This window comes from Balaenoptera acutorostrata, chromosome 5 (assembly GCF_949987535.1).
Source record: "Balaenoptera acutorostrata chromosome 5, mBalAcu1.1, whole genome shotgun sequence".
In the NCBI taxonomy this organism is placed as follows: Eukaryota; Metazoa; Chordata; class Mammalia; order Artiodactyla; family Balaenopteridae; genus Balaenoptera; species Balaenoptera acutorostrata.
Genome location: NC_080068.1, coordinates 646,007 through 660,563, shown reverse-complemented (window position 1 = coordinate 660,563; position 14,557 = coordinate 646,007). Strand labels below are relative to the sequence as shown.

General features: G+C 41.3%; 1 protein-coding gene across 1 annotated transcript in view; it reads left to right on the top strand.

The window, feature by feature from the left end:
- The first annotated feature begins 961 nt into the window (after positions 1-961).
- Positions 962-14,557, top strand: part of ASIC5 (acid sensing ion channel subunit family member 5) — a 48,787-nt gene continuing 35,191 nt past the window's right edge. The window contains 5 exon segments of the mRNA XM_057547134.1: positions 962-1,062; positions 14,202-14,236; positions 14,239-14,292; positions 14,295-14,416; positions 14,418-14,491. Of these exon segments, the coding sequence (XP_057403117.1) occupies positions 962-1,062; positions 14,202-14,236; positions 14,239-14,292; positions 14,295-14,416; positions 14,418-14,491 (386 nt within the window).

Genomic DNA, 14,557 nt, shown 5'->3' with positions numbered 1-14,557 from the left:
AATCTTTTAAAACACTGTACCAAAATATAAATAATCTTAAGTGTTAAACTATGTTATTATAAGGTTATTTAAATTTGCCCTAAAAACATTCATTCAGTCAGAATATTGAGCACGATGGCTAAGGTATAAGCAGTGTTCTAGGCTCAAGGGTTCAAATGACAAGCAGCACAGAAAATATCCATTCTTCCATAAAGATAATACTCTTAGTAAGAGAAAAATGACAATAAAAATTAAGATGAATTAAGAAAAAAAGACAATGATTTTAGATCACAGTGAATAAAAGAAAACAGGGTCATTAGACAGGGAGTAGCAGGGCTTGGGAAGCTTGATCGACAAGGAACGGGCCCTCCGAGAGGTGCTACCAGCGAGCCCAAACGGTAGGAGGGAATCAGCCAGGCCCAGATCTGGGCAGACATGATATCAGAAGCTTGACTCCTGTAAAGGATTTAAACTCCAAAAAAAATATATAAAAACTTACCAATAAGGGGCTTCCCTGGTGGCGCAGTGGTTGAGAATCTGCCTGCCAATTCAGCGGACACGGGTTCGAGCCCTGGTCTGGGAGGATCCCACATGCCGCGTAGCAACTGGGCCCATGAGCCACAACTATTGAGCCTGCGCGTCTGGAGCCTGTGCTCCGCAACAAGAGAGGCCGCGATAGTGAGAGGCCCGCACACCGCGATGAAGAGTGGTCCCCGCTCACCGCAACTGGAGAAAGCCCTCGCACAGAAACGAAGACCCAACACAGGCAAAAATAAATAAATAAATAAATAAATAATATAAAAAAAGGAATTCCTTTAAAAAAAAAAACTTACCAATAAAATTGTATATGCGGCAAATTTCAAGTCACAGGTGTAACTTACTGCCTGCTGAAAGTGCGTGCTTGGCCCCGGCGTGACTGCTTACACTTGTTTCAAGGCAGGCCTTTCCGAGTGCTGCTTGCTGACAGTGACGGGGCCGAGCGATGCCTCCATCCTGCCAGCACTGCTGTCTGTCCCCACGACTGCGAAAACCCTTCCCAGCAGAGCAGAGCGGTGACGTCGAGGCTGTGGCGGGTGTGAACAGGTAGACCCCTATCCAGCTCACCCATATCCTTGTCTCCTCTGCCCAGGACAGACGTACGGGCTGTGGGTGACGACATGAATGTGAACACAAGTGCACACATGCCCGCATCACAGGTGACATGGAACCAGAGCCTTCGTCTGCCTGTATAGAAAGCACCTCCAAGGCTGGGGGGCTGGAAGACTCCTCACGAGCCCCACCTGTTGCAGTGGAACATTCTTGCCACGAGCACGTGCGCTGCCGTCAGCTGACATTCTGAAAGTAAATACAGCAAGTCCCCTGCATACGACCCTTCGAGCTGTGAACTTTCAAAGGCGCAAACGTGCGTTCACACGTCCAGTCACGTAAGTTAGTTCACGTGTCTGGCGTACGTTGTTATGTGTGTGCACCCTCCACAGGGGGCTGTGCTTTCGTGTACTTTACTGTACAGGACTGTATAGAGCACAGTAATACAGGATCTTCATTTCAAGCCCAGGGTGTCTGGAAGCAAGCATAACAGCAATGGTATAGAGCCGATCGTGTTGTTGGGTACCTAGGCTAACTTTGTTGGATTTACGAACAAATTGGACTTACGAACGTGCTCTCGGAATGGAAATCGTTCATATGTAGGGGACTTTTACTGTAATGCAAAACAATTACAGTTTCCCTGTTGGTGGGAATGTCAATTGATACAGCCACTATGGAGAACAGTATGGAGGTTCCTTAAAAAACTAAAAATAGAACTCCCATATGATCCAGCAATCCCACTACTGGGCATATACCCTGAGAAAACCATAATTCAAAAAGAGTCATGTACCACAATGTTCATTGCAGCTCTATTTACAATAGCCAGGACATGGAAGCAACCTAAGTGTGCATCATCGGATGAATGGATAAAGGAGAAGTGGCACATATATACAATGGAATATTACTCAGCCATAAAAAGAAATGAAATGGAGGTATTTGTAATGAGGTGGATGGACCTAGAGCCTGTCATACAGAGTGAAGTAAGTCAGAAAGAGAAAAACAAATATTGTATGCTAACACATATATATGGAATCTAAAAAAAACCCCACCAAGGTTCTGAAGAACCTAGGGGCAGGACAGGAATAAAGACACAGACATAGAGAATGGACTTGAGGACACGGTGAGGGGGAAGGGTAAGCCGGGACGAAGTGAGAGTGGCATGGACATATATACACTACCAAATGTAAAATAGATAGCTAGTGGGAAGCAGCCGCATAGCACAGGGAGGTCAGCTCAGTGCTTTATGACCACCTGATGGGTGGGATAAGGAGGGTGAGAGGGAGATGCAAGAGTGAGGAGATATGGGGATATATGTATACGTATAGCTGACTCACTTTGTTATACAGCAGAAACTAACACAACAACATAAAGCAATTATACTCCAATAAAGATGTTAAAAAAAAAAAGACTATAGGCTGCACATGACTTTGAAGATTGAAATAGCTGTAATATCTTTCTATCTAAACATTGGAAGCATGTGCTTGTAATTATAATTGTTGTGATTCTTCTAACAACAACAAAAAAAACTTGTACAACTCATCCCTACTTGACATGCGGGCTAATCTATAACAGTCATTGCTAACAAGTATTGAGCTCACCATGGAGCAGACACATTACCTCATTTAATTCATGGACAACTTTATGAGAAGCCATTGTACTTGATCCTAAGGAGAATCTGAGTGACCTTTCCTGGCTACACAGCCAGTCAATGGCAGAGTCAGGCCATTGCAAACACTATGCGTTTTCCACTCTGCTAAGCTGCCTTCTCTTAATAAACTGACTTTGTCTCCTAAAAGAGATTATTGTCTTGATATTTGCTCAAATTGATTGACAAAGTATAACCCACTTGATGAACTATAATAACTGCAAGTAAGAGAACCACAAAATGTAAGAGAAAGAAATTCTATAAAAAAAAACAGAAAAATAATGGCAACTTTGCATATGATCCACTCCTGGGCATATACCTGGACAAAGCTATAATTCAGAAAAGATACATGCACCCCCTATGTTCATAGCAGCACTGTTCACAATAGCCAAGACATGGAAACAACCTAAATGTCCAGCGACAGAGAAATGGATAAAGATGTCGTACATGTATACAATGGAATATTACTCAGCCATAAAAAAGGATGAAATAATGTCATTTGCAGCAACATGGATGGACCTAGAGATGATCATACTAAGCGAAGTCAGTCAGAAAAAGAAAGACAAATACCATAGGATACAGCTTATATGTGGAATCTAAAATATGACACAAATGAATATATCTACGAAACAGAAACAGACTCACAGACATAGAGAACAGACTTGTGGTTGCCAGGGGGGAGGGGGGGAGGGAGGGATGGATTGGGAGTTTGGGATTAACAGATACAGACTATTGCATATAGGATGGATAAATAACAAGTTCCTACTATAGAGCACAGGGAACTATATTCAATATCCTGTAATCAACCGTCATGGAAAGGAAAAAAATACGTTATTTATCTTGATAAAAAAGAAAAATAATGGCAACTTTAAATTTTTTTTAAACTCAAATTATCATTCAGACTTGAGGGAGTTGTGGCTTATTTTAAGCAAAAGTTTTCAGTTACCTCAAGCTAAAAAGGCCATTGTAAAAGAGCCATGGGCCTGCAAACCATAGCTGCTGGTACCAGCCAAGGACAGACCTCATGTCACAGAAGGGAAAGAACCATGGCTATCTCCTCAACTGACAGATCAATTCAGCACATCAACAGCGACTCTGCAAACACAACTGCACCCACAGACTCCAGCTGTCTTTATTTTTTTTTAATATTTATTTATTTATTTGGTTGCACCGGGTCTTCGTTGCAGCAGGTGGGCTCCTTAGTTGCAGCTCGCCAGCTCTTTAGTTGTGGCATGCAAACTCTGAGTTGCGGCATGCATGTGGGATCTAGTTCCCTGACCAGGGATCAAACCCCTGCGTTGGGAGGGTGGAGTCCTATCCACTGCACCACCAGGGAAGTCCCCCCAGCTGTCTTTAGCCACCTGCTTTGGTATGTCGTCTGAGAAACGCATTTGTCCCGGTGAAGGCTGGTTTTAGCTTGTGTACAGTGAATGCTCAGAATTGTTACAGAAGGGGAGCAAAGAGTGCTCCTCGACCCTTTGAGGGTCCCTGGCTGTGTCTGAAAGTCAAACTGCCATATCAACAGGAGGAAAGTTTACGAATGTTGTTGAACTTGTGCATGTACAAGGGAGCCTTCATAAGGGAACGAAGCCCTGAAAGGACCAGAGCAGGAAGCTTTTCTATTTTGTAGACCAAGAAACAATAAGTTTGTGAAGAATTGACAGGACAAAGGGGTTTGAGGTAGTAAATAGTGAAGAAATAACTTGAGATATAAGGGCGAGAGGAGTAGGTTTTGTTTGCAGATTTCTCCGGTGACTTCTCTGGGCTGATAAGAGTAAAAGGAGGATTTATTTCCTGCCTTTAGGCAGAAAGTGGGGAAATTTTCCTGCATTTACTGCTTCTTAATTGCCTTCACCTCCATATAACTTTTATGTCAAAGAAGCATATTTGAGGTGATATATTCTGGCCTTTCCTTCATTACTGGTCACTTTGGTTGTCCTTTGTATCTGTCATCTAACTTGGTATTACACACACACACACACACACACAAACAATCTCAGTCACTTAACAATTCTTTTGAAAATCCCGTATTTTCTTCAGGAGAGAGGTTATATCAAATTAAAGGACCTCCAGGAAAGAATAGGTATTTGAATTTTTCTTTATTCAGACAAAAATGTACACATTGTAAGACAATATTGATACAAAAAGAGCACCAAGTCAAAAATGAAAGTCACCAGATTCCACCTCCCAGAAATGACTAATCATTAACTAGAGTCAAATACTCCCCGAATTTTCCCATGTCTAGAAAAACAATTATTTTAAATATTATAAACTTAGTCAAATCTCTCTTTACTTATGTTGAAAAATGTAAATATGTGTGTGTTACACAAGTTTTCAACACCAGCAAAGACCCTCTCACCTCCTAAGAGCTGTAAGCAAACCAGTGTCTGTTGATTAACAGGTTGATTTCACTTTCCTGAGAAAAACATCCCCTAAAGATATTTATCCCCAAAGAAGCCCTCTCCAACATGGCTGCTTCTCTCCACAACCCCCCAGGCCTCGTACCATGGGGAACGATGGAAACTCTACTCCCTTTTTTTCAATTTAATTTTTATTTTATATTGGGATATAGTTGATTTACAATGTTGTGTTAGTGTCAGGTGTACAGCAAAGTGATTCAGTTATACATATACATATATCCACTCTTTTTAAGGTTCTTTTCCCATATAGGTCATTACAGAGTATTAAATAGAGTTCCCTGTGCTCTATAGCAGGTCCGTGTTGGTTATCTATTTTAAATATAGAAGTGTGCATGCGTCCATCCCAATCTCCCACTGTATCCCCCTCAACCTTTCCCCTTTGGTAACCACAGGTTTGTTTTCTATGTCTGTGAATCTGTTTCGGTTTTGTAAATAAGTTCACTTGTATCATTTTTTTTTAGATTCTACATTTAAGTGATGTCATATGATATTTGTCTTCCTCTGTCTGACTTACTTCGCTTAGTATGACAATCTCTAGGTCCATCTATGTTGCTGCAAATGGCAGAAGTTCGTTCTTTTTTATGGCTGTCTACTCACTTCTTATTCTTGTTTTCAGACTATTCTTTTTTCTTTCTTTCTCTCTAAAAACTGCATCACTCCTCACTGTTGCTATGATGGGCAGAATCCTGCACTGTCCTCTCATGTGTCCAAGTGATTCTACCTACCTGCTCATTGGCTTTCTCTTCAGAGGTTCTCCTTTGTTTATTCTTGGAACTTTCAATACACGTCTAGACGGTCCTATGAGCAGCCTGGACTTTCAGTTCCCTGTCCTCCTCTGAGGATCTTGAACTTCACTTTTTCTCAGCCAGTCACTTCCACCGTCACCACCTGCATCTGCACGGCCCACGCTGTAGCCATTAAACACACGTGGCTATGGACACTTGGAATGTGCTTGGTCCAAATAGAGATGTGAGTGTAAAATATACACCAGATTTTGAAGACCAAGCGCTAAAAGAAGAATGGGGAAATGTCTCCTTAATAATTCTTATGTTGCTTACAAGTCCAAATAATATTTTTTAATTATTTTGTTACAAAAGAGCCATGATTAAAATTAATTTCACCTGTTTCTCCTTTTTTACGTCTACAGGAAAATTTGAAATTACAAATGTGTCTTGTCCTAGTGCCATGCTACTGGGTTCACTTTAGAATCATAAGCATGAACCTCAGGTGGGCTCTTCACATTATTTTCATCTTCTCCTCTCTCCCCTACGCCTAGAACACGAAGGTTAAAGTAGAAGGAGCGGATCCAGTATGGAGTCAGAGTTGTTCTTCCCTGTCACACACTGACTTCCCCATTTGTCACCTTCATCACACTGTCTCCTCAGACTGAGGACCCTTGATTTCTCCTGCCAGGTTTTACTTCTTTTATATCCCTAGCACATTTCCTTCTCCAACGCGTTTAGGTAACTTACTCACTGATTAGGTTTGCTGTCACTTGCTGCTAAACCAGCAGCTCCACAAGGTTAGTCATGTCTGTTTTGCTCACGGATGCAGCCTGCCGAGCTGGGAGCAGCGCCTGGACCACATCAGGTGTCCTGTCTTTGCTGAATGAAGACAACTGTCCCTGGGAATTTAATGCAAAACCCAAGCACAGTGTAAAACTACGTTTCATTGTTCTTGACGGACTGAAAGCATTACGGAGATTTTGGCCTTTTGCTGTGATATAGATGTCGTGAGGTATTTCTCTCCATCTTCCACATCTTTCCCCTGGCATTCACCTGGATTGTCACGTTTGTTTTGCTACAGAGCTGCAGAAGAGTTTCATCTCGTGTATAAACTCACTGCTTACTTTTGAACACCGGGCTTTATCGTCAGGCTTAGTTGCCAAGGAACCTCACAACTTTTTCACAAATCCTCAGTTAAAATCCGTCTGATTCCTCTAGTGTGTGCACGGGTTTTCTAGGACTGCTGAAACAATCTACCACAGATGTGGTGGCTTAAAACAACCGAAACTTATTCTCTCACAGTTCTCCCAGCATTCTAAGTCAAGGCGCGGCCCGGGCCAGGCCCCCACCAAGGCTCTAGGGAGGAACTCTTCCTGCCTCGTCCAGCTTCTGGGGCCCCCCGGAGACCCTTGGCTGATGGCAGCATCATTCCAATCGCTGCCTCTGTCCTCACACAGCCTCCACCCTGTGTGTCCCTGCGTCCAGAACCCGGATGATTTCACCTTGAGAGCCTTAACAGATCACATCTATCCATACAAAGACTCTATCTCCAAATAAGGTCACATTGAGGTTCCGGGTGGACGTGAATTTTTTTTTAACCCCACTGTAGTGTGTGAAATTCACATGAGAAAAAATTAAATAGTTTCTATTATATCATGCCCGATGATCTACACCTCATGAATGTTCAGTTTCTAAAATTTGCCATCTTTAGGACTTCCCTGGTGGCGCAGTGGTTGAGAGTCCGCCTGCCAATGCAGGGGACACAGGTTCAAGCCCTGGTCTGGGAAGATCCCACATGCCATGGAGCGGCTGGGCCCGTGTGCCGCAACTGCTGAAGCCCGCGCACCTAGAGCCCGTGCTCCGCAACGGGGAGAGGCCACCGCAATGAGAAGCCCACGCACCGCAACGAAGACCCAACGCAGCCAAAAATAAATAAATAAATAAATAAATTTATTTTAAAAAAAAAATTGCCATCTTTGAGTTCTTTTGTTTTGCTTTCTTTTTGGAAGATGCACTAAGCACACAACTTATAACCCTTCTTTAGAATAGTTCCCAAAGGTATGAAAATTATGGGAAATCAATATTTTTGTTCTAAGTCGTTGGATGGTAGGTAAATTTCTCCCAAATGTTCTACTGTGCAAAGAGATAAGAGGTCAGAGTTGAGAAAAGAGACAGGAACATACAATTGCCAGTACAATGTTTGGATAATTTGACGCTATCCGGGTAACCTTGACCCCGGTGACACATGATTTTGCAACCTCCTGGGCCTGCAGGTTCAGCGTTAGTAGAGTCCTTCCCTACCTTGACCAATTTCCGGAACAGTTGCAACGCTGGAAGAAAGCCCCAGAGGTGCTTATACAGAGGCTGTTTCCCTGGTGGCGTGGCAGCAGCTGAGTGACAAACAAACCTCCCACAGACTGGACCAATGGCAGGTATGGCAGAGCTGAAGTGAGAAACTCACCAGCAGTCCCCGCAGCCTTTCATTTCCAGAAGGTTGAACACACCAGCAGGGGATGGGCTTTTTGAACATAGAAATAATTAGGATATATCCGAGGTGCATTTAATATATGATTGTTAATGATGGTGTTACAGATCTGTAACATTTTCCTGTGTGTATTACTCCTATGTGCATTACAAAACAGTTGCTTCCTATATTTAAAAATCGAAGGATGGGCATTTCATTTAATCAGTGCACAAAAATGCAAATCAGAAGAATTCTGTTTGGATAACAAGTTCAACATCTTATTAAATATCAAAAAATAGAATAAAGAAACAGAGAGTCTGTGACTCGATTTTGTGTTGACCCAAGAAGTTCTGTTTCTAGTATATCTGCTAGAAAAGAATAAAATACATATAGCAGAGGAAACTGAGTTATTTACAAGGAACACCCAAAGGTTAGCATGTCTATATGTTGCCTTACCACTCTTTTTATAACCACCCAAGAAACTGAGAGCCAAAATATCATGAACCCTATCTCCTTTCTACAGCTAAGTATTTTGGTGCTTTAAATTGATTGATCTGAGTACAAAACATCACAAGTTTGTATTCTCAAATTAACAATGTTTTTCTTCTAAAATATATTTTTGAGTTACTAATTTTAATAGATAATTATTGAAAATGAGACAGTAGTAAATACAGTAATTTATTTCGATTAGTTCTTCCAGAAAAGGTGTCATTTTAAACAATTTTTTTTAAAATAGCAACTATGGAAATAGGTTTTAATGTACAGAATGATAAAGCAATTCTTTATTTTTTAAAAAATAGGGGGGATCAGAAGTTAAAGCTCTACTTTAGAGAAGAATGCCAACAAAATATAGAAAGAAAGATAGAAAGAGAATATCATCATTTTGTAAACACCAGAGCAATAATTAATTAAGATGAGACTCACTGATTTATACTAAAATCACTGAGTGAAAGGTTGGGGACGAGATAGGCTAATCTCCCACAGATTACTTATTAATTACAAAGGGAAAAGGTATGTTTACAAAGGAGAAATCTGACTGACACACCTTAACCGAGAGATCGAGCTTATTGTCACCAATAGGAGGAGAGTCTGAGGTCATGTGCTCCTTGATGTGATGCTTTGTGAAGGACACTCATCCCCGTGTGGTCCAATGACCCTAAATACTAGACCTGAGCCTGATGACGAAGAAGAAACTGAACAACCCCAAACTGAGAGGCATTCGGCAAAACATCTGACGTGGATTCTTCAAAATTAGCAATGTAATGAGAAGACAGAAAAAAAACCCAAAAAGCAAAAAATAAATTAATGGGTAGGGAACTGTTCCGGATGAAAAGTGAATAAACAGAAATGACAAGGAAATAAAATCCATAATCCTTGATGGGATGTTGAATTGGGAAATAAAACATTATAAATTTTGATTGGGGAAGAATTTAGAAATGTTCAGTATGGGATGTATACTAAATAAGAGTGCTGTATCAAAGTTAAGTTTCCTGAATGTGATTTTTATATCTTATTTACACAGGAGGATGTCCCTTTTCTTAAGCAAGAAGAGGAAGTTTCACTTAACGAGGAAGATAAAGCAAATGTGGGAAAATGTTTAAAATTAATGAATTACAGTAAAGAGTACATAGGTATTCACTGCGCAGTTTTTGCAACTTTGCTGTAAGTTTGCATTTTTCAAAATAAAAGTTTGGAAAAATTACAGTCGTTTTCTTATATCATGATGGCATGTGTGTAATGAAAGCAGTGCAAGGCTAGGGCAAACTTTTTATTCATTCAACATATTTCTCGACTGCTTCCTACCTACCAGATGGGTAGATCCACAGCAAATACAACAAAACAGCCAAAGAGCCCGGCCCTCGTGGAAGTTACATTCTTCCTCTTCAGGTCTGAGCTTTCTCCGCTGTTGAATGAGTGAGGGTGGGAGTGTGGCATAAAGGGTTGGCCTTGGTGGCAACATAAGGTCCCTTTCTGCACGAAATGCTATTGTTTTAGGTCTGTGAATTTATTTGCTTTGAATAGGTATGATAGAGTAGCTAATTTCTTCCGTTTAGTATTTTATAAAAAATATTGTAATGAATACAAAAACACTAACCCACAATGCTTACATACAGGGCATAAAGAAAATAGCAGTTCTGGTTTTTGTCTTAATACAAACCCAAAGCAAGGCAGCATTAAAGTATTTATTAAGAACATGCTAAGCTGTGAGTTTGCTTTGTTTTTCCCTTCCAAGATTATTAAGAAAAATATCTACTTCCAATAAAAGAAAAGGTATTCTTTACACTGTCTTCCTTTGCAGACCCTGTAGTCGTATCAAATCTGTCTAAATCTAAAAAAGAAATTGCATCACTATTAATGGTTATGCATTGCCCCAAAGACATAGTAAAATACAAGTTTTAATTCAAAGCTAAATTTAAAAGTAGTAGCTAAAGATAACTTTTTTATACCTTTAGATGTATGCCTATTCAATCGGATCAGAAATTTTATTAAAAACACGTAAGATTTTTTGAAAAACACCATAAAAGTCTGTCTGTATAACTGGTGGTGGGCCAGAGCATACTTCTCTAGACACTGCGTAAAACTCTTAATGTTGTTTATGCTCTGGATTCAAATGCAAGGTCAGAGAAAATGGTTTCTTTCTCCCCTATCCACTCTCGTTATTTCATCCTTTGCGGTCTTCCGTGGTAACGAGTGGTTTTCTGCTGCTGATGCTACTTGAGCAAGGGTGGTAGATAGCACTAATTCAGAACCCTCTAGATTCCCCCTGGATTTGGCTTTGTCATTGAATTCCCCATTCTTTTGTTTGTGAGCGTGTTGAGGGGTGGTGATGGGAGAAAGCTGAGGATGGATCTTTGGCCAAAGGCATCTGCTCTTCAAACCAAGGGCGTGAGCAGGGGAAGCAGGAGGAAGGAAAGCGGGAGGGTCTGTGTTTTTATTGAGCTACTTAGAGAGTTAATAACAAAGAAGCAAGCAGAGGTCATTGAGGGAGAAGGATGCTGGGCTTTGATTTCAGACAGGGGCCGTGAAGGCAAACGGTGGGGTGGGGGGCGGCATTTCCTCGCCAGGCAAAGATGGAGTGCAAGTTTACTACACATCGCCAGAGTAGAGGGAGGTGATGGTGAGATACTTTTTAAACGAGCGGAGAGGAAGAAAAGGCAACAATGTTCATCCTAAAGTAGACGAGGCCTCCATGAGGCGGTATCAGAGCCCTGCAAGCGAGAGCAACCAAAATTATCTATTTTATTTTTATTTTTACTTTTCAAAACCATTCTATTAAAGTATAGTTGGTTTACAGTGTTGTGGGAAATCATCATTTTTAAATGTCACAGAAGAGAGGAACACGTGAGCAAATAAAAATGAGGCTTTTTAAAATTGTATTCTTTATCAAGTAAAGGGTAGGCATGATGGGAGAGATCTTGCTGGACTTCTTTCCTTTCTGTGTTTCCCTCTCTTTTTTCCCTTTGCGCTGAGGCCCTATGCGGAAGCAACTAAAGGTTGTGAGCAAGGAAGAAGAGGAAGTGAAACTGAAAGGAACGTCAAGAAAATTTCTGGTTATGCCTGAGCCTTGGTTAAATCACGGTGCAGGTAAAATACGGCTTTGTAGGCCCTCTGTAGGCCCTCTTTCTCTCTCTCTTGAGTTTCCTTCCAGCTCTTTCCTCCCAGGGCACCCATGTCCCCCTGCCCGGGTGCATTATTGGCCCCCGCAGGCAGTCTGGTCCCAAACTGAAATCAGCCAAAGACTCTGCCCCTAGAAGTCCAACCAGTGAGTAACTGACAGGACACTGACATGTAACCTCCAGGATGCTGCGGAAAGACGCCCAGGAGAAGAAAGGAAGGGCGGCCGGCAAGGGAAGGAAGGGTGATCAGGTAAGTCAGGAGCACCTGGATTTTGACAGGCTGTAACTGAAGCTGTGATTAACCCCAAGGAGAGCTCTCGAAGGGAGAAACGCATAGTCGGCGTAAGATTGACCCTCTTCCTGAAAATCTTTAATTGGATGCTTGGGGAAGTCTCCCTAGGACTTTCATTTACATCTCTTGAAATTTCTTAGTTTGTTTCCATATAAGACTAGTTTCAACTTCGAGTCCTGAGTTTCCAAGAAAATACTTGTGACTCATATCTAACCATGTTGATGGTTAGAGGTTATATACTTGTAAAATGTTACCAGGGCGCTTCTAAAAGGCTCTGAGATACACGCAATTCCTCAGTTCTGTCAGGAGATGGTGCTATTTATACGCAGTAATGCATATTCTCCAGTTTGTTATTTAATATAATAAGTTCTAATAACTTCTCAAAAGTGTTCATATGAACCAATGATTAGCCTTTGTGCTTTATTGAATTCTGTTTTATGTTTTGGTCTTTTTGGCCGCTGGGCATGTGGGATCTTAGCTCCCCGACCAGGGATCGAACCTGCAACCTTGAATTGGAAGGTGAAGTCTTAACCACTGGACCACCAGGGAAGTCCCTAAATGAGCTGATTTTTGACAGATCAACTTGAAACATATTTTTCAAGGTAACGCTTGCAACCAGCAATACTTTGGTTGGCCAGTTACTGATTACTAGGTCCTCTTCCCCTGTGGTGGGAAGGGTGCCAGATTCCTTGAGACTGAGTTGTCCTTCTGTCAGAGGAAATCCCCCACGTGTGTTTGTTGCTAATGGCTAAATAATATGTAAAAGAGCATTGTTAAATTTATTTTGCTCATGAACAGTAATAATAGCTTTTCAGGCATTTTTGATTTTGCTATGGGACTGTGCAGTTACTTTAAATACATATGTGTGTGTGTGTGTGTGTGTGTGTGTGTGTGTACATATAATATATACACACATATATCCTAATTCAATATTTTTAAAAAAAAATCAGTTTGTGGTTTGTGGAGCTATTATAAAATGTTGGTCCAAAGTCAAGCTAATCAGACTAATACACAATTTCTTGCTTAGTTTACAGTCTCCGTAAAATAATCATAATATAATTTGGAATTGTGTCCTAACACTTTGCAGATGAAATGGAGTCCCTTAGAAAATGTTCATAGGAATCTCTTATATATCATTATATATCCCATGACTTAAGCTTACTTAGCTAATTGATTAGAAACCTATGAAATATTAACTAATGATTTAATGAGACCTTATGGAAGTAAATTAATGCTGATTCGTTGACATAAAGAATGCTTCCTGAATTGAAGCAAAGGATATAAAGGTTAATTCACCTAATTATGAGCATCTCTGAGACTATTAAGGACTCATGTCTTAAATGAGAATCTTAGACAGGAGCCTTTGCCAGTTACCACATCGCCACTGAATTAGCAGAATAACAAAAGGAGCTAATGTGAAGTGAGCACTTACCACGGTCCAGGTAAGGTACCAAGCCATCCCCAGGTGTTCTTTTATTTACTACAACAGACTCATGAGGCAGAGATTGTCGCGCCCGTTTGCCAGGAGAGATGCAAAGTATTAGAAAGATTAAGACATTGGCTAAAGTACCACAGTTTCCCAGAACAAAGCCTGGACCAGAGGCAATTTTTTAAAGATCATGAGCTATTGTACGCAACCCTTTCAGGGTGGGTTGCTATTGAAAATGCAACATTAATGGGGCGGCATGAATAGGGTTGCATGAACAAGAGGCCCCCTCGGAACAGCCCCACATTCTCATCAGACCCTGGTGGTCCACACTTCCTGACTCCTGAACGATCCGTGCCCCATGGGGCCGTCCATGAACAGCCTTGTCATTGCCTGTGGTCAAGATGAATTCTGAGTCCTCATGTGTACCCATAAAAGGGGAACATGTTTAAACCTATGTGGGTTGTGTTCTTCACATACAGCGTTAAGGTTCCCTAACTCATTCCTTGTTTTGTTTGTCTGTTGAATTATTTGATTAAACTTAAAGACTCTTAGAAAAGATAAAGTTCTGCCTTTCAAAGAAAATCTACCACCTCGCACTGACCACAAGGAGTTGGACCATGACTTTGCCATCTCCACTCCTTCCATGGGGTCCACGACATTGTCCAGAACCACAGTAGAATTCGCAAGGTGGTCCCAGGCTCCATGGGGCTCATGGTCTGGCAGATCTATAGCCGTCTGGCCAACTACTTCAGGTGACCACCCCATGACATCTACAGAGGTGCAATATGTGGAGAAGACAGAGTTCCCAGCCGTGACCTTCTGTAATTTAAACAGGTAAAAATTACTTTTTTAATAATAACAAGTCTCAAAAGGACCTTCGAGACAGCGGAGGAGTAAGAC